General features: G+C 46.4%; 1 protein-coding gene across 1 annotated transcript in view; it reads right to left on the bottom strand.

Moving 5' to 3' along the window:
• LOC309808891 (forkhead-associated domain-containing protein 1-like) overlaps nt 1-19,036 on the bottom strand; it is a gene marked incomplete at both ends in the record, with an annotated part of 88,057 nt that overhangs the window by 37,976 nt on the left and 31,045 nt on the right. Inside the window, 3 exons of the mRNA XM_082629463.1 lie at nt 1,144-1,380; nt 4,463-4,572; nt 13,737-14,007. Of these exons, the coding sequence (XP_082485589.1) occupies nt 1,144-1,380; nt 4,463-4,572; nt 13,737-14,007 (618 nt within the window). The remainder of the gene's footprint in view (nt 1-1,143; nt 1,381-4,462; nt 4,573-13,736; nt 14,008-19,036) is intronic.

The raw sequence follows: 19,036 nt of genomic DNA, 5'->3' as shown, positions 1-19,036 counted from the left end.
ATTCATCAATGACCAATTGCTTTTTTATCAACGTTGTTGAGATATAATTTATGTACAAGATCAGTGGCCAATTTTAAAGTAGTTCTTTAAAACTTAAAAAAAAATTTTTTTTTCTTTTGGATTTAGTTTCAGGAGGAAGGAAGTTGACTGGTAAACCCAGACATTCTGGGTGGAGATTTTTTGGTGAAATTCCCTATAAATGAACCAGCAGCTGCCTTCAGGGTTTGATAAAGGCCTCAGTGTTTGGAACACTGTGGGGTTCCTTCTCCCCATCTCCAGCTCTTTCTGGCTGGGTCTGGGTGGGTGTGAGAAGTGGTCACTGAAGCGACAGGAGTTGGGTGGAAATGCAAAGTGGATGTGAAAGCATGAGGTGTACAAGGTGGCAGAGCTGAGCCCAAATCACATCACTGTCTCTCACTTGCTGTGCAAGCTGTAACAAGCTTCTGGGCATCTCTGAGCGTGCCTCAGTCTCCTCATCTGTAGAATGGCATCTGTCAGAAGACTGAGGTTTAAATAGCTAATGAGGGGACTTCCCTCATGGTGCAGTGGTTAAGAATCCCCCTGCCAATGCAGGGGACAGGAGTTCGAGCCCTGGTCCAGGAAGATCCCACATGCTGTGGAGAAACTATGCCCGTGGGCCACAACTACTGAGCCTGCACTCTAGAGTCCGCGAGCCACAGCTACTGAAGCCCTCATGCTGCAACTACTGAAGCCCACGTGCCTAGAGCCCATGGTCTGCAGCAAGAGAAGCCACTGCAATGAGAAGCCCATGCACCACAGTGAAGAGTAGACCCTGCTCACTGCAACTAGAGAAAGCCCGTGCACAGCAACGAAGACCCAATGCAGCCATAAATAAATAAATTAAATAAATAAATTAAATAAGTAAGTAAATAAATAAATAAGCTAATGCACCCAAAGCACCTGCACCGGGGCCTGAACATGGTAGGCACTTAATCAAATCTAATATTGTTCTTACAAGGCTAGAAACTTGCCAACCCTCCACTCCCTGGAACTGTACTCCTCACCATGCTGTGCTCACTGCCCATTTCTAACTACCCGGGTGGCTCCCCCCAGGCTCTACCTGAGAGCTGTCACCCTGTGTTGTGACCCCAAGGCCCCGACCCACTTGTCTCTGAGCCCTACCTGGTTTTTCAAGCTCTGGATCTCTCTCTGTTGGGCATCGTCCTCTTCATGCAGAACCTGAAACTTGGGCGGGATCACCCTCTCCTTCTGCCTGGAGGCAGCTGTTTCCAACAGCTTCTGGCTCAGGTTGGCCACTTGGTTCTGCAGGCTTGCTATCACGGTGTCTTTGTATTTAGATTCAAGTTCAAAATCGGAGAGACGGCTGACTTCTTTTCCCAGCAGCAGAATTATTTCATCCTGGGTGGAGGCCAGATGGGAAATTTACTAGGTGTGGGTCTGGGTGTAAGGCTGAGCCCATTTAAAGAAAGACAGGAAAAATATGGTATCATTCTTTGGGAAGGTGAGGGCAGGCAGGGAGGGAAAAAGCAGACTTTCAAGGCTATCTCTGTCACTTCGAAAATCTCATAGAGACAAGAATTGGGTTAAAATGAGGTAATTGTATATAGACTCCTGTAATGGATGTCTATACCTCACAGGTACGGAAACTTTCCTCTCCCCGAGAATTAGACTTTCATATTAAGAACAACCATCCCACTTGGGAACTTTTGTTGCTAGAAAGTTTACTTAGAGTGTTTTCATTTATAATATTCAGCCTAGCACACTGGGGACCTAGGAAAGGTAGTTAGGAAAACAACATTCTGTTTGACCACATTCTGCCTATAATGAGGGTTATTTGTTTTAACTTAAAACATTCTGAACTATTTGTTTTCCCTTTCCTCTCTTCTAATATTTCCTGCCTCTTTTGGCTATTCATGTATGAATTTTTTCCAGGTAACTCAATCTGGAAAGTAAATGAGACAGGAATACTGATTTATTTGCATGGGCTCATGTCAACTTTCGGCTGGAAAAACAAAATTGCTGGTAGACTGTACCCACAGGTATAATTAACCCTGTCCTCCATCTCTCCAGTGATAAAGCTCTGCAGCCAAAGAATTGGTTAGGTTTTCCAAAAAAGGAAAAAAAAAATTCCCCCAAACTTCTCACCAGACGTTATCAATAAAATGTCAGAAAAACTGAAGAAGAAGAAGAAGAAGAAAAAATTCCCCAGAGGCCTTTTCCAAAGCAGTCACGGGAGGAGGTAAACGGGCAATTTCTGGGCCAGCTCATTCCCAGGAGAGCCGTCCAGTCAGCCTCACAACCTGCTAGCTCCGTGACCTGGGGAAGGACAGGGTCTTGCTCATGAGAAAGCCTGTCTGACATTGCCAGCTGCTGCCAGGGGCCTTCCTTTGGGTCCTTGTGAAAGTTGGTGGCAAAACTTCAAGAGAGAGCATCAGACATATTCCCTACTCCTGGGCAGTTTCCCCTGTTTCACCCTGTTATGATCAGCCAGGTGCTTATTCATTTCTCATGCAACAAACATTCATCGGGCAGCAACTAAGTGCCAGGCCCTGTGCCAGTGCTGGAATATAAGAAGTTTGCAGAGGGCAGTGGACAGCTGTGGGTTCTGCTTTCCTGCTGAGGGTCCCCTTGCCCTTCTGGAGGGAGCGTTCCTCCTTCCATTTGGTCTGGGTAGGACTGTCAGTCATGTGCCCTGCTCCTTCCTGTCCCACCTCCCCATGTGCATGTGGCCCAAGCTGGTCAATCAGAGATTTCACACATCGATTACAGAGGGAGAGGATCTTGCCTCCTTTTGGATCATGTAGGCTTGTTTGCCTGAGTTTGTCTTTTCTAACACACAAAGCCAGCCTTATGAAGAAAGCCAGACACTGAGGGAAACAGAGGGGAGAAGTTGGTAGTGGGGAGGTGTTCTGATGACATTATTCAAGCTCCTGGATCTAGCCATACCTGAAGCTAGTGGCCCTTTAAATTTTCCAATAAGATGAGCTAATCGATGCTCCCCCTCAAGCTAATTTGTTTATTGTCACTTGAAGGAGTCCTGGCAAGTCAGGGTATAAACGACTTATAAAGAGAAAGAATTCTTTCTATTATAAATAGAAAAAATGATAAATGGCTTATAAAAATTTTCTATAAATAGAAAAAATTATAGTGGTTGCACTATATTTCCAAGTTAAAATTGAGGCAGGTTGAAAAATGGCTACAAATACTTTGCAGTTTTGCCATCCAGTCTATTTCCCCACCCTCTAGTCTGGGCTGGCCCCGTGACTAGCTTTAACCAACGGAATGGAATGGAAGTGATGCTGCATGATCTCCAGGCAAGTTCTTACAGGCTGTGCAGCTTCTGCTCTGGCCCCCTGGGAACCCCGAGACCACCGTGCTGTGATGAAAAACCACATGCACAAAGGGGCGCACCAGTCCAGGCGTCCTGGCTGAGGCCCTAGATGTGGGAAGGAGGCCAATGGAGACCGACCACCAGCCTGGCCCAGCCAGCGGCTGACTGAGGCCGCATGAGTAAGGCCAGGGGACACGAGCAAAGGAACCTTCCAGGTCAACCCATAGATTCTGGGGAATAATGAATTGCTGTTGGAAGCCGCTAAGTTTTGGGATGGCTTGTTACACAGCGATAAATACAGAATCTGAGTGTGTCTTCTCGCCTTTCTGCAACATTTTTCAGAGTCTGGTCCAGGATGCCTGGGTTGGAACCCCTGCCTTCTGAAGGTTTGGATTTCCGTGTCTGACAAGAACCCCAGGTAGGTCTGCTCCTCACAAACTCTGAGAATTGCTGCAGGAGCAGGCCCTGGCCCTGAAGGAAAGCGAGATATTATAGACTGCTTGTTTTAGAGTAACTTTCATGTCGTGTCTAAGTGGGGAGAAATTGACCTGGGCCCTTCCCAGGATGGCTTGAATCCTCCTGTTCTGCTCGCATCCCTGCTTTAAACCTCTCTGGTTCTTTAACGAGTCTCTCGGCCCACGCCTCCCTGACTTCAGGGCTCACGTCCTCCTGCAAGGAACGTGTTTTTGCATCACTGTTCCATCACTGAAGGTTGACCAAGTGATTACTGTGTGGGAGTTAGAAGTACCCGCTGAGAAGCTAACCAGACCTCGCTTTGAATCCTAACACTGCTCCTTGCACTGGGCAGCCGTGAACACATCACTGAACCTCTCTGAGCTTCAGTTTCCTCATCTGCAAAGTGAGGCTGATAAAATCTAGTTTGAAGATGGTGAAGATTAACGAGCTAATAAATGTCAAGTGCACAGGACATGGCCCAGCACACAGTAGGTGCTCAGTACCTTGTAGTTGTAGATGTTATTTGGGATAAAATGAGCAGTGGCCACTGGCTGAATGTCTTGGGAGGAAGAGGTGGTTTCTTGGAAGTAGGAAAAAGGGACAGTCCTTGAGACACAGAGAACAAGAGGCAGTGGCAATCTCTCCATGGTCCCTCTTGCTGCTGTAGCTCTGTGCTTCCCTGAGACCCCTCACCTTATCGTACTGGGCCAGGTCCTGGTCCACAAAAATTTCTCTGTAGGGCTCTGCCCCAGGAATTTCCTCGGCCACTGATTGTTCCGACAGTTCTGCCGCGTTGGTCCACACTAACACACAAGATCAACAGAGAATGCAGAGGAGACTGTGAGTTTCCCCAAAGTCTTAAAAAATATTTTCAGATTAACCTTCACATTCATGAGACTTATGCACTGAAAGCATTACAGGAGGACTGGAAAGGGTAAGAGCTGCCTCATTTCTCTTCCCCAGAGTTAACTGCACTGATGCACTGTGGTGTGTCTCTTTCCAGACTTTTTTCTATGCCGCATAAGAGCTGATGACCTTGGGCAAGTCATTTGCTCTTTCTAAGCCTTCGTTTCCACATACATAATTTAGGATCACTGATAGTCTCGGCTATAAAGGGCTATCTGGAGATTAAATAGAATAATGATATAGAGCAGGGGTTGGCAAACTATGGCCCTGCGGCCCAATCTGGAATTCTACCTATGTTTGTAAATAAAGTTTTATTGCAACATAGCCACAGTGATCATTTACATATTATTTATGGCTGCTTTCCAGCTACAAAGGCAGAGCTGAGTAGTTGCAGCAGAGACCATGTGACCCACAAATCCTAAAGTATTTACTATCTGGCTCTTTACAGGAAAAGTTTGCTGACCCCTCAAGTAGAGCATTTAGCACTAAACGTTAGCTATATATTTTTTATTGCAGTCATATCTTTTCAAAAAACAAAAACGCATTTACATGACAGAGATTCTTATCCAGCTTACTTTTCAACTAACAATATCAAAAACATCTTCCCATGTCAGTATTTGAGGCTGTACTTGGTTCTTTTCCAGGGTAGCATTGTGGTCCATTGTCCAAGTGTGCCAAACGTGTTTAACTAGGATCCACTTGATAGCCATTTAAGCTTTCCTATATTTTTTCTTATTTACCCTAGTATTACAAGGCCTTTTTATATGACTTTCAGGGATTATGGCATTGTGTTTGGGGACCCCACTCTGTATCACATCAGACATCTCGCAATTCACTCACATCAACACTGAATACATTTCTTTTTATTGGTGTAGAAACGTTTGTAAAGATTTCTATAATTCTACGTGTGAGATCACTTGGGCCCAAGCAGCATAGTTTAAATTTCCAAGTGACTATGGTTTTTGGACAGTCACTGCACATTCTTATCTTCTTGTGAAGTGAGAAACTGAACAAATTGTTTTCAGTGGTGATGAGACTTTAATGAGTATTAACATTAATGATGAATGAAGCACGCACTGTCATGTTTGTGGACATTCATCATTTATTCATTTTGCTTCTGCCTTTTTTATTTATGCATTTTAGAATCAAAGATTCCTGCCCCCCAGCCAGGTCTCAAACCTCTTTGTGGACCCCAGAACCTCTAGTGGACATAGCTGATGGCCTGTGGTGCCCAGAGAATGCACAGCCTTGCGTGTTGAATGAGCAGCCCTGGCCACAGTGTTTCCTGGGGCACGAGGAACACAAGGGCCTGGAACTTCAGCAGCTGCCCATTTTCTCTCCCTCCACCTCCCAACAAGGTCCATGATTAGAAAACTTTTATTTGAAGCTCACTGCCCCCATCTGACTCTCTTGGATCCTGAGCAGCAAAGTCCTAACTGACTACAGCAGCAGTGACTGATAGAGAACTAAGGGAGCTACAGAATGCAATTTTCAATGTTCTCGTAGTCACGTTAAAAAGGTAAAAAGAAGAGAGGAATTTTTAATGATCAATTTGATTTAACCCAATACATTAAAAAGCATCATTTCAACACGTAATCTACAAAAAATATGGAGATATTTTATATTCTTTTCCTTCGAGGCATGAAGCCTTTGAAATCTGGGGTTTATTTGACACTGACTGCGCATCACAATTTGGAAACTGAGTTTTCAGGAGGAAGACTTGATCTGTTTTCAGATTCCTCAAGAAATCGGCTCCCACTGGAGGAAGGTACTGACGGGCCTGTGTCCCCAGGGAGGGCCTCGGGGTCTGACCCTAACTGGGCCCCTGTCCAGTCTCAGCTTAGAGTTCTGGCGTCTGATGCCATCTCTAGGGGTGACTCCGGCTGCCTCTGCGACCCTGTCGTGGCTGTCTTGAGGGACGCTTCCCTGCAAGATGATGGCCGGAGGGGGGACTTCATCAAACTTACAGAACAGGCTGATCGATGGGGTCCCTTTACTGGGGAAGGTGTGTTTACTCAAAGTCTTTGTGGGGCTAGAATTTGCTCTGAGACTTGCTTTCCTTACACCCAGGCAGGGAGGTGCTGGAGCAGTTACCCCTCACCTGCCCCAAACTTCTTTACCGGCTACTGTTATTTATCAAAAAGAACCTAAGGGCCATGTATGACCAAACCGGCTTAACTCTAGATGCTGGATCCTTCGGAGGTCCCAGTGGGGAGAAGCCCCAGGGAGAGTCGGGAGGGCTGGGGTGGTGGGATGGTGGATATGGGGACGCAGGCACTTTAAGAATTTTCGGGCATGAGCTGTTGGCCAAATGGCAGGGGAGTTACTTTAATATTTTAACAACCCCCAGCTGTCCTGGTGCGCTCCAATAATCACCAGTCTGCAGCAGGGGCAGTATGTGTGCACCTTAACTGTGTCTTTCAGACATTGTAAGTTGTAAATAAAAGTTAAATAACAATCATGGTTAGGTAATAACTTAATTTTTAAATTTTAATATTTAAAATTTAAATATTAAAATTTTAAAATATTTAAATTATTAAGATTGTAAAATTTAAAATTTAAATATTAAAATATTAAATATTTTAATATTTACTGAATGTTCGCTGTGCACCAGGCGCTGTGCTCAGCACTTACAGGCAGGATACGATTTCGTCTTCATAACAACCCAGTGAGATAGGCATTATTATTCCCATCTCCATTTTATACGTGAGAGATATGAGGCACAGAGACGTCAAGTCACCTGCTCAAGGACACACAGCTGGTAAGTGGTAGAGTCAAGGGATGAACCTAAGTTTGTTGGATTCAGAGCCTATGCTTTTAACCACTATGTAGTCAATGTATTGAAGTGGGAAGATGTTTATGACATATTATTGAATTTTAAAAATCAGGTAGGGAATTCCTTGGCAGTCCAGTGATTAGGATTCTGTGCTTCCACTGCAGGGGGCACAGGTTCCATCCCTGGCTGGGGAACAAAGATCCTGCAAGCTGAGCGGCACGGCCAAAAAAAGAAAAAAAAAGAAGGTTACCTATGTTAGGTTCATATGATCCCATTATTGGGAAAAAAAAATATATATATATATATGAATCAAGATGCTATTTTAATAAGTCACTCCACATATTTTCTTTTCTCAGTAATTCTTCCCCACCTCCCATGAGCTCTTGCCATTAAGATTTGGCCTTGGAGCTGACGTTTTATTGCCTTGTGGTAAAGGAAGGATGAGTATTAAGTAGAACAGGGTGAGTTTTCCCCCAGGCAAAATGACGTTTTCATTTTTGACAATGTCTGGAGACATTTTTGAGAACCACAGTTAGGGGTGGTGGTGGTGTTGCTACTGGTATCTCTGGTGGGTAGGAGTCAGGGATGCTGCTAAACACTCTACAGTGGACAGGACAGATCCTTCAACAAGGAGTTATGCGACCCACCTGTCACTGTGCCAAGATTGAGAAACCCTGACCTGATCTGCAGTAAATAAATCCTTGGCTTTGGGTTTTCAAATAGAATTTTTCAAGTCTAAAGCAAGGTGACAGTCTAACAGTAAACCAATTTAATTGGAAGAGCCCAGCTTTGCTAAGAGAGGAAAGAGCTTTCTCGGAACCCTTAAAAAGAGGTGTTTTCTGTCAAGAGACAGCGTGGAGGACTGGAGCACAGAGTTTTCTCTAAAGCGTGGAGTAGAGAGGCCCAGACACAAAGGAACTCCCCATGACACAGGAAGATGAAAGTCCTTTTCTGAGGATGGGGAGAGTGTCAGGGGAATGAGGACAAACGTTTGGAAACATGAGACCTGGCTGAGAGGCTGAGGAGATAGAGCCCAGGTAGATGTGAAGGACTCTAAGCCATAGGACTCATCCTTCATTTCTCCAGGGGGAATGCAAGTCCTTTAGAGAAGCCCCAAGTTCAACATGGCACTGGAGAAACCGGTGATTACAGTGGAAAAATTTAAATGGCGGAGTGAAAAAAAGAAAAGAAACAGCCCATGTGCCATGTGTCCAAAGGACACATTAAAAAAAAACCCCAAAAACCCTGTATATATGTTCATAAGACAGAACATGATGCATACAACAAAATGAATGAATCTCAGAAATACTATGCTGAGTGAAAAAAGCCTTCCACAAAGGAACATGTACTACATGGTTCTGTGTACTTGAGATTCTAGAACAGGAATATCTAATCCATGGCGGGAAGAGAATTCAGAAGAGTGGGTGCTCTGGGGCCTGGGGCTGGGAATTGACTGGGCAGGGACACGAGGGAACTTTCTGGGGTGATGGTAATGTTCTATATCTTGATAGGAGTTTGGGTTACATAAGTGTACACGACCGCCAAAACTCAATGAGCACACTCAAGATCTACACCTTTCATGGTGTGGTAGCCAGTCTCCAAGATGGCCCCACTGATTCTTGTCTCCTGGTATTCAGACCCTTGCATCATCCTCTCCAATACTGGATGGACTTTATATTAGTTAGCTGGGGCTGCCATAACAAAACACCACAGGAGGTCTTAACAAAAGAAATTCATTTTCTCACAGTTCTGGAGGCTGGAAGTCCAAGATCAAGGTGTGGGCAGGGTTAGGCCTCTCTCCTTGGCTTGCAGACGGCCACCTTCCTGCTGTGTCCTCACATGCCCTTTTCTCTGTGCACGTGCATCCCTGGCGTCTCTCTCTCTCTTCTTACAAGGACACCAGCCCTTGGATTAGGGCCCACCCAATCATCTCATTTTAACTTACTCATCTATTTCAATACACTATCTCCAAATATGGTCACATTCTGCGATATTGGGATTGAGGCCTCAGCATATGCATTTTGGGGGAATGCAATTCAGTCCGTAACAAAGCTTCTCTATGTAACCAAGGATATTGCAGAAATGACACAGTTTGATTCCTGAGGTTAGATCCTAAAAGACATTGCAGCTTCTGCCTCACTCTCTAGGACCACTTGTCTGGAGGAGCTGGCAGCTTGAGGATGCTCAAGCAACGTATGGAGAGGTGCACTTAGTGAAGAACTGAGGCCTCTTACCAAAAGCCATGGGAGTGACCCATCCTAGAGGTGGGTCCTCCAGCCCCAGACAAGCCTCCAGAGGACCACGGCCCAGCCACCACCATTACTGCAACCTGATGAAGAATCCTGAGCAAGAATCCCCCAGCTAAGCCATTCCCAACTTCCTGACTCAGAGAAGCTATGAGATAATAAATGTTTACTGTTGTTTTAGGCCATTACATCCTGCAGTAATTTGTTATGCAACAATAAGTAGCAAATACAGGTTTGGGCACCAGGAGTGGTGCAAAATTTAACAAAAACCCTACGATGTGGAGTGGTTTGGGATGGAACAGTGGCCAGAAGCTGGAGGACTTTGGCCAAGAGTCTTTGAGAAAGCCTCAATAGTCTTAGTAGAAGCCCAATGGCCTTTGAGGAGGCAGTGAGGGAAGGGTTCCAGGAAAGTGAGGAAAATGTTACTGGGGTTAAGGGATCCTTGTTAGGTGGTGGCAGAAGGTTTCCTAACACGTTGCCTGTGGTCATGAGGAAGGTAGAAAATGTTTGTGATGAGGCTGAGTGGTCAAGCTAAAGAGAGTCCCAGACAGAGTCTTGGAAGGTGCTGCCTGGTTACTTCTTGCTACTTATAGTGAAATGTGAGGGGGAGAGACAGTTAAAGGAAGGGCTGTTAAACCAGGGCAATGCTCTGGGCTTGAAAATTCCCTGCCTCTCCAGGTGGCAAATGAAATGTAAGAAACAGGTTCTGGGCAAAGATCAAATCAAGGGCGCTCTCAAGAAAACACAGTCTAAAGAAGAAGCTGAGGGTGTGGTTGTAAAATCCTTTGTTAAGAATACAGGTCCAGGGCAGTGTCCAAGAGAACCCTTCGGTCAAAGAACTAGGCTTCTAAGAAGCTTCTGTCCTTTGTCAGTCTTTGCAGAAGCCCATGGTGGAAGGGCTTGTGACAAAAAAGTCTGTGGGCGTGGGTTTTGCCTAATAGGATGAACCCCAATAAGAAGCACTGCCAACTCAGACTGACAGAGACCCACAAAAGTAAAAGAAGCGTCTGGACCCCCAAGCTTCTACAGGCAGGAAGCAGGCTATAAAACTATGCAGCCACATCCATGGGACACCTTTCATAGGAAAGGGAGGACGACTCAGAAGGCGGAACTCACGGACCAGGGGCAGAGCCAAGAGCCCTGGAAAGTCATTTCTGGGCAAGAGTTGGACTGAAGCCCAGTCAAGGAACTGCCGATATTTTCCCAGCTGGACTTCAGAACTGCTTTGGGCCAGGGACTCCTGTGTGTTTCCTGTTTTTCTTCTTTTGGAACAAGAGGAGTGTATGTAGCAGTGATGCTATGTCTGTCCCACCAATATGTGCTGGGTGTGTGAGGGACAGACCCTTTGTTCAGAGGTCTTCAGATTTCTGGAAGTAGTACTTGATGAGCTGAACGTAACGTACTACACCCATGAGCCCCATCTGTACCTGGACTTGATTTAGACGAGATTCTGGAATTTGAGCCGATGCTGTTACTGGGGTGAGATTTTGGGGGGCCTCGGGAGAGAGGAGGAGGAGTGTGAATCATTGAGGACCCGAGGGCAGGCTGTGGTAGCCGGCCTCCAAGATGACTGCTGATAATCCCCGCCTCCTGGTCTTCAGGCCCGTGTGTAGTCTTCTCCCACACTGGAGGGTGACGCCCTGTGTAACCAGCAGGATATTGCAGCAATGACAGAGCATGACTTCTGAGGCTTAGTCACAAGAGATGTTGCCATTTCCATCTTGTCCTCCAGGATCACTTGCTCAGGAGGAGCAGCTGCCTTGTCATGAGAACGCTCGAGCCACTCTCTGGGGAGGCCCATGTGGTGAGGAACCGGGGCCTCCTGCTGACACCCATGTGAGCAGCCGTGTTCGAAGTGGATCCTCTGGCCCAGGTCAAGCCTTCAGATGACTGCAGCCTTACAAGGGACCCTGAGCCACAGCCGTCCTGCTAAGCTGCTGCCAAATTCCTGACCCCACAGAAACCGTATAGATGATAACACATGTTTGATTTTGCTTTAGGCTGCTACGTTTGGGGAGAATTCATTATGCAGTCATGATAACTAATACACATTGTGTGTTCATTTTACATGAAGGAGACAAAAAATGTTGAGTTCTAGTTAATGGTGTATGTGCTAAAACATTTAGGGGGAGGACTACAGATGTGTGCTATTTATTTTGAAATGCATCCAAAAATTAAGATGGATTAATGCAGGACAAGAAGGATGGGTAGACAGAAATGTAATAAAGAGTACAGCAAAGTGTTAGCAGTAGAATTAGGAGGAGAGCTGTCTCTGTAAAATTCTTTTTGCTTTGCTGTATGTTTGAAAGTTTTCACATTAAAATGCTGGGCGGGGGGCTTCCCTGGTGGTGCAGTGGTTGAGAGTCTGCCTGCCAATGCAGGGGACACGGGTTCAAACCCTGGTGTGGGAAGATCCCACATGCCACGGAGCAGCTGGACCCGTGAGCCACAACTACTGAGCCTGCGCGGCTGGAACTTGTGCTCCGCAACAAGAGAGGCCGCGATGGTGAGAGGCCCGCACACCGCGATGAAGAGTGGCCCCTGCTCGCCGCAGCTGGAGAAAGCCCTCGCACAGAAGTGAAGACCCAACACAGCCATAAATAAAGAAATAAATAAAATTAAATTTAAAAAAAAATGCTGGGGGGAAATGGCTGAGTAATTTCTTAACTTGGGTGGTTGGTACATGAGCGTTCCTTAGATGATGATGATGATGTAAACTGCAGAGATACATTTCATTTGCTCCTTAGTCTGTTTATTTCAGAATAATAACTATTATTTGAATGGCTGAGGGAAGTGACTAGGTGAGTGGTCCTGAGTGAGACCAGGGAAGGGTGTGGAGGCATCGAGAGACCTGGGGACTCAGAGGGGTCTGGGGCTGGGACACAGAAAACAGAGAATGGGACCTTCACACCAGTGGCCACAGAAGAAACCTGGGAATCATGCCAGGGACTAAGTCGACCCAGCTACTCTGCCAGTAAGCCTGGCAAGGCCAAGAGGATGGTGACAGACAGGAAGTCTCCTCCCCAAATGCCATGAGGCCTTCTGGGGGGGAGGGGGGAGAAGGAAACCCTGATGGCTGTGTGTCCCCAAAGTGACCAGGCTGTGAGTGACAGTCACTGAGATAACCAGCCTTAAATTTGACTGAAAAGCGTTATTTTAGATTAGATTGAATACATAACCTCCGGAGAAGTAATTTTCTCCATAAGCCTCAGTCTCCTCTTACCTGTAAAATGGTAATAAAATATTTAAAAACCTCCTAAGGCAAGAGGGATTTCAGTTACCAATATGTCTGTACATCTGAGTCGAAGTATATAAATTTAGATTCTGATACACATTCATATATATTCATATATATGTACAAACACACACACACACACAAACACACACACACACTCACCACAGAGGTACTGACGTGTGCAGATGGGCAGAGCACAGTCTTGGAGGAGTTTGTACCAAAAAGTCAACAGGGAGAATTCTGGTGATAAGGGTGACAGCTTATCTTTTACTGTTTTCTAACTTTCTGCTTATCCCAATTTTTTCACATTTGATTATGTTCTACTTCAGAACCAGAGAACATAAGCAAAAGCCAGAGAAAGACAAATATCATACCATATTGCTTATATGTGGAATCTAAAAAAAGGTACAAATGAACTTATCTACAAAACAGAGATAGAGTTACAGATGTAGAAAATAAACTTATGGTTACCGGGAATGAGAGGGGGGAGGGATAAATTGGAAGAGAGGGATTGACATACACAATACTATACATAAAAGAGATAACTAAGAAGGACCTACTGGATAGCACAGGGAACTCTCCTCAATACTCTGTAATGGTCTATATGGGAAAAGAATCTAAAAAAGAGTGGATACATGTATATGTTGAACAGATTCAGTGTGCTGCATACCTGAAACTAACACAACACTGTAAATCAACTGCACCTCAATAAAAATTTTTTAAAAAAGGGGAAAGCAGAAACTGAGACCCATCCTCCTAGCAAAAGCCCCTCCCCTAAGCCGCCAAGGAAGCACCCATGAGTACCTTGCCTGATGATGGGAACGCTGTGGGCGGCTCTGTCCACCCCGAAGGAGAACATCTTCTTGCTGGCACTCACGGGCCGCCTGTGGGAGGCTGGTGGGACCATGGGGGGCTCGGGGGACCCCTGCGACCAGCTCCTCTGCACTGGCGCTGTCCAGATGCCCGGGTAGAAGGGGGTCTGTGTTGGTGAGGGTGACTGGTTCAGTTGCTGGGTGGCCCAAGGTGGCTGTGGCCTTGGCCAAGGTGCTGGGGCCCTCACCCATGGGAAGGAGACCTGCAGGGGCAGACAAGAGGGTCAGGGGAGGTTACGAGCAGCTGGGGTGGTCTTCACCGTTCTGTCCTGGCGACCTAATTGCTGCCCTAGATTTCGGCGTATAAGTCACTTCTCCCAAGAATCCCTCCCAGACTCTCCCCAAATTTGGGATGGCGGTCCCCACCATGGGTCACCTTGCACACTATCACACCACCATTTATTGGGTGCAGCCTTCGTGCCAGGCACCCAGTCAAGAGATTCACATGCATTACCTCATTTAATACCCCTGATGCTCTGTGATGAGCCCGAGGCTGAGCAAGACATAGTGACTTTCCCAGGATCACAGATTTGGCAGTGAGCGTCTGAGCTGGTACAACGCCACCTCTGAGCTCTGAGAGGCTGACAGCTTTTTGTCTACCTTGCTCAGCACCGTATCCTCAGCTCCTAGAATAAACCCTTGGCACATACACAGTAGGTCCTTAAATACTGGTTGAAAGAATGAATGAACACATCTCCGAGATTCAAGCCCAGCTCTCCAGGACACACACATCCACACTGTGTGTCTCCCTGGCACTCCCATTCCACCTGTTCCCCGAAGCCGAGAGCTCTGGGGTGGCAGGCACCCCAACTGGCTCGCACCCCAACTGGCTCATTAACCTGTGATCCTCAACATCTGCCACATCTGATTCTTGGCAGACGCTCCATAAATATCTATCGAGGGAACCTTTTTTCATCTGACCCGGCGGAAGATGTCTGTATCTACTTTCATTAGAGAGCACATCAAAATCCATGTAAACCGGGAGAAGCAAATGCTGAGAGGTGCTGACACCTGGCTTTGTCTTGGTTAATGCTGTTGTGGCCGTCCCTCCCCGAGCCTAGTGGTTAAATCGTGACATCATGAATGCTACTATTTATTGTAATTACTCACCGATTTCTCTCGATAGCCCTGAAGGGGAGGAGCTCTCCTTATTCCTAGCTTACAAATGAGGCTTGGAGAGGTTAAGGACTTCCCCAAGCTCAGGTGGTGGTGGAGAGGGTGGTGGGACTGGGGTTCTGGAAAGCTCTTTCCCTCTCTGTCTCTCTCTCCCTTCTCTGCCCCGCCCCCAGTCTCTTGGCAGAAAAAAACACACTTTTCAAGGAAGAAGCTAAGTTCAAAGGTTTTCCGCCTGTGGCGGTCACGTTTCTCTTTCTGCAGACTGCAGACACATAATGAGAAACAGGACAGAATGCTTCCGAAATAGGAGCACTGGCAGACAGAACTTCCTATAGCTCCAGCTGGATTGTATTCAAGAGGAAGGTTCTCCACTCACTCAGGTTCCCAAACCAGTCTTTTAGCTACAGTCTTTCCCAGCCAAGTCAAGAATCCGGTGAATTCCCCTGAAGACTTTTTTGGAGTCAGGGAGAACACTGTTCGGGAAAATCAAACTCCAGTTGCCTGGTGACACCTGGCCCAGCATTTATGATGACACTGACCCCGTTGAAACCTGTTTCAGGAACGGACTTGGCAGTGTTCCAGAACTCTGTTACCTTATGTGAAGATTCGAATTTCTCTCCACTGTGGGCACCTCGGTCTCCACCTAAGCTTTCTTCCTTTCTCTCCTTTCAGAAGCTGAGGTGTCCTGCTCCTGCCTTGCACTCACTTCTCCATCCATCCGATCCCTTCCCGTCCTCTCCTCTGGGGCTGTCTTGCCTCAATCATTCCTACAACCTTTCCTCATCGATTTAATAAAGATTTATCGAATGAAAGGGCTGAAGGTGGGAAGGGGGAAATTTGAATATGTTTTACCCCCGCCTGATAGAAAACAAATCGAGAGACCACGGGTAGTATGGAGGAATTCCCTTTTGTGCTGGGATGCTCAGGTAGATGTGCCTCACTGCCCACTAACTGCCAGGGTGCTAAAGGGAGTGCTCATATCTCATGCCTCAAATGGTTCACTGCCGTAGTGGACAGGCCGCAACCCACCTGGCTCTTCTGGAAATTCCAGGAATCTCCCTTCTAATCTGTCCGCCTATTGCTGTGGGTGTGGCTAAGCAATCAACCAATCACACTCCTTGGACATACTGATTGGTTCAGTGGTGGGGCAAGTGATCCAATCAGAGCCAAGGAGAACCAAGAAGACTTGGCTGGACACCAGGATCTGGAGTGACCTGGTGGGACTTCAGAATGCAGCCAGCATGAGGGAGTGGAGCCCAGACATGGAGAGAGGGAAGCTGTTTATTTATTTTTCAAATTGTGGTAAATAACCTGCAACATAAAATTTATCATCTTAGCCATTTTAAAGTATACAGTTCAGTGGTGTTAAGTATAGTCACATTTCTGTGAGATGGATCTCCAGAACTTTTTCGTCTTGCAAAACGTAAACTCTATTAACCATTAGACAACAACTCCCCATTCCCTCCGCCACCCAGCCCGTGGTGACCAACATTCTGTCTCTATGAATTGGACTACTCTAAGTACCAAGTACCTCAAATAAGTGAAATCACATAGTACCTGTCTTTTTGTGACTGGCGTATTTCACTTAGCATAATGCCCTCAAGGTTCATCCATGTTGTAACATGTCAGAATTTCCTTCTTTTATTTTATTATTTTTGTGTGTGTGTGGTAGGCGGGCCTCTCACTGCTGTGGCCTCTCTCGTTGTGGAGCACAGGCTCCGGACGCGCAGGCTCAGCAGCCATGGCTCACGGGCCCAGCCGCTGCGCGGCATGTGGGATCCTCCCGGACTGGGGCATGAACCCGTGTCCCCTGCATCGGCAGGCGGACTCTCAACCACTGCGCCACCAGGGAAGCCCTTCCTTCATTTTTAAGGCTAAATAATATTCCACCATACAGTTTAGAGTGTATTCTGTTTATCCATTAAGCGTCATGGGCACTTGTGTGGTTTCTACCTCTTGGCTATTTTAACTATGCTGCTGTGAACATGGTGGGGAAAATAAGGAAGCTGGTTTTGAGCCCTGGCTGGGGTGCTACCCTGAAGTGCTCCATCCCTGAGGCTGGCTAGAGCTGGTTTCTGTTGCTTGCAGCACACAGAGCCTGAACGATAGGGCCCCTAGTGGGAAGGAGCCAAAGATGTATAAAGGCAGCAGAGACTCCAAGCTCTTCGGGTATAAAATTTAAAAATAAAGTTTTTTTTTTTTTTCCTCTGAAGCGTGTTGGTTGAGGGTAGCTTTAGTTGGATGGTTAAAGTTGGTTTTCTCTAGTTTCCCGGCTTGCTTTATCAAAGGGAAGGTCAAGGTTTTCTCAGAAATTGCTGCTGGTAACTACAACGAAACAGGCAGGGAGAAAAGCAAACATAAGAAGAAGACTCACATTAAAAGCCAGCTCAGGGCTGTACAGGAAGCATGGGGTCAAGGTCAGTTATCAACAAGTCTGTTTTTATTATTTATTTATTTTAGATTTAATTCTATTTATTTTTGTCTGTGTTGGGTTTTCGTTGCTACGTGCAGGGTTTCTTTAGTTGTGGCGAGCGGGGGGCTACTCTTGTTGTGGTGCGCAGGCTTCTCCTTGTGGTGGCTTCTCTTGTTTCGGAGTGTGGGCTCTAGGCGCATGGGCTGCAGTAGCTGGGGCACATGGGCTCAGCAGTTGTGGCACGTGGGCTCTAGAGCGCAGGCTCAGTAGTTGTGGCGCATGGGCTTAGTTCCTCCACGACATGTGGGATCTTCCCAGACCAGGGCTCGAACCTGTGTCCCCTGCACTGGCAGGTGGATTCTTATCCACTGTGTCATCAGGGAAGTCTTCAAGTCTGTTTTTAGAAACTTTAGTTTAAAAATACACGCTAATGCCTTTTCTCTTTCTTTGTGTCTGTTCTCTGACCATAAGGTATGTTGCCATGGTTGGGTTTTTTGTTTTGTTTTTGAGGTAGCATATGTGATAGTCCTGATTTCTTTTCCATACTACCTTTAAAATAGCAGGTTGGGGCTTCCCTGGTGGTGCAGTGGTTGAGAGTCCGCCTGCCGATGTAGGGAACACGGGTTCGTGCCCCGGTCCGGGAAGATCCCACATGCCACAGAGCGGCTAGGCCCGTGAGACATGGCCACTGAACCTGCGCATCAGGAGCCTGTGCTCCGCAACGGGAGAGGCCACAACAGTGAGAGGCCCGTGTACCGAAAAAAAAAAAAAAAGCAGGTTGTCAACCACCTGGATTAACCATGACCACATCCACGGCTGAATTTATATTAGCTTTAATAAACACAGGTCAATGATTTACTCAAGAAGTCACTATCCATTTTCTTTCAAATTATCTATTTGTTCTTTGTGTTATCTCCCCAATATCTGCTTCTAACCGTGAAAAGAGTGTAAGTTGAACGGGACACACTAAAAAACATTCGAAGTAGTTTGCACATCGAGTGCCTACAGTACACATGAATTCTGCCAGGAAGCCCTGGAGCCTGCAGAGAAGGTGGAAACTTAGACCTTGCCCTTGGAGAGCTTGTTATGTGCTCTGCCATTTGTAAGTAATTGTGGACAATACAACGGCTATGAGCCACTGTGTAGAGAAGCCACAGATGTGCCACAGACTGTGCTGGGCACTTAATGCATGTCGTCTCATCTGATCTCCAGAATAACCTTGCAGGAGGCATTTTACCCCTCATTGTGTGGATTAAGAAACTGAAGCTCAGAGAGGTTAAATGACTTGCCCAACGTCTCACGGCCAGGAAGTGGTGACACAATTTGACTCCAATACCTGTGCTCTTAGGACTTCTAGGTTACTCGAAGTCATGATTTATTACCTGCTTTCCATACTCACAAACGGATCTTAGATGATTGGTTAGTGAATGATAGGATATTTTCCAAGTTAAAAAAAGGAAATGAACATTAGATGGTGTGAAAAAACACAAGACATCGCATGGGCTACTTAGAAATGGGATTTTCTAGGAACACTGACAACTGTCTTATGGAAGTGTTATTCATCTGGTACATGCCACGCCCTGGAAGCAGCTCAGAGGACCCCAGCCTCCATCCGGGAAGACCTGTGGTATGTTCACTGCTGTACCAGAGGAGTGCTGGGGCCAGCTGGTACCCGCCCACGAGAACCGATTGTTAAATGTCCA

This window comes from Mesoplodon mirus (assembly GCF_964341445.2).
Source record: "Mesoplodon mirus genome assembly, chromosome: 7".
Taxonomy (NCBI): Eukaryota; Metazoa; Chordata; class Mammalia; order Artiodactyla; family Ziphiidae; genus Mesoplodon; species Mesoplodon mirus.
The sequence above is the reverse complement of the archived record's forward strand: the minus strand, read 5'-3'. Positions and strand labels throughout refer to the sequence as shown.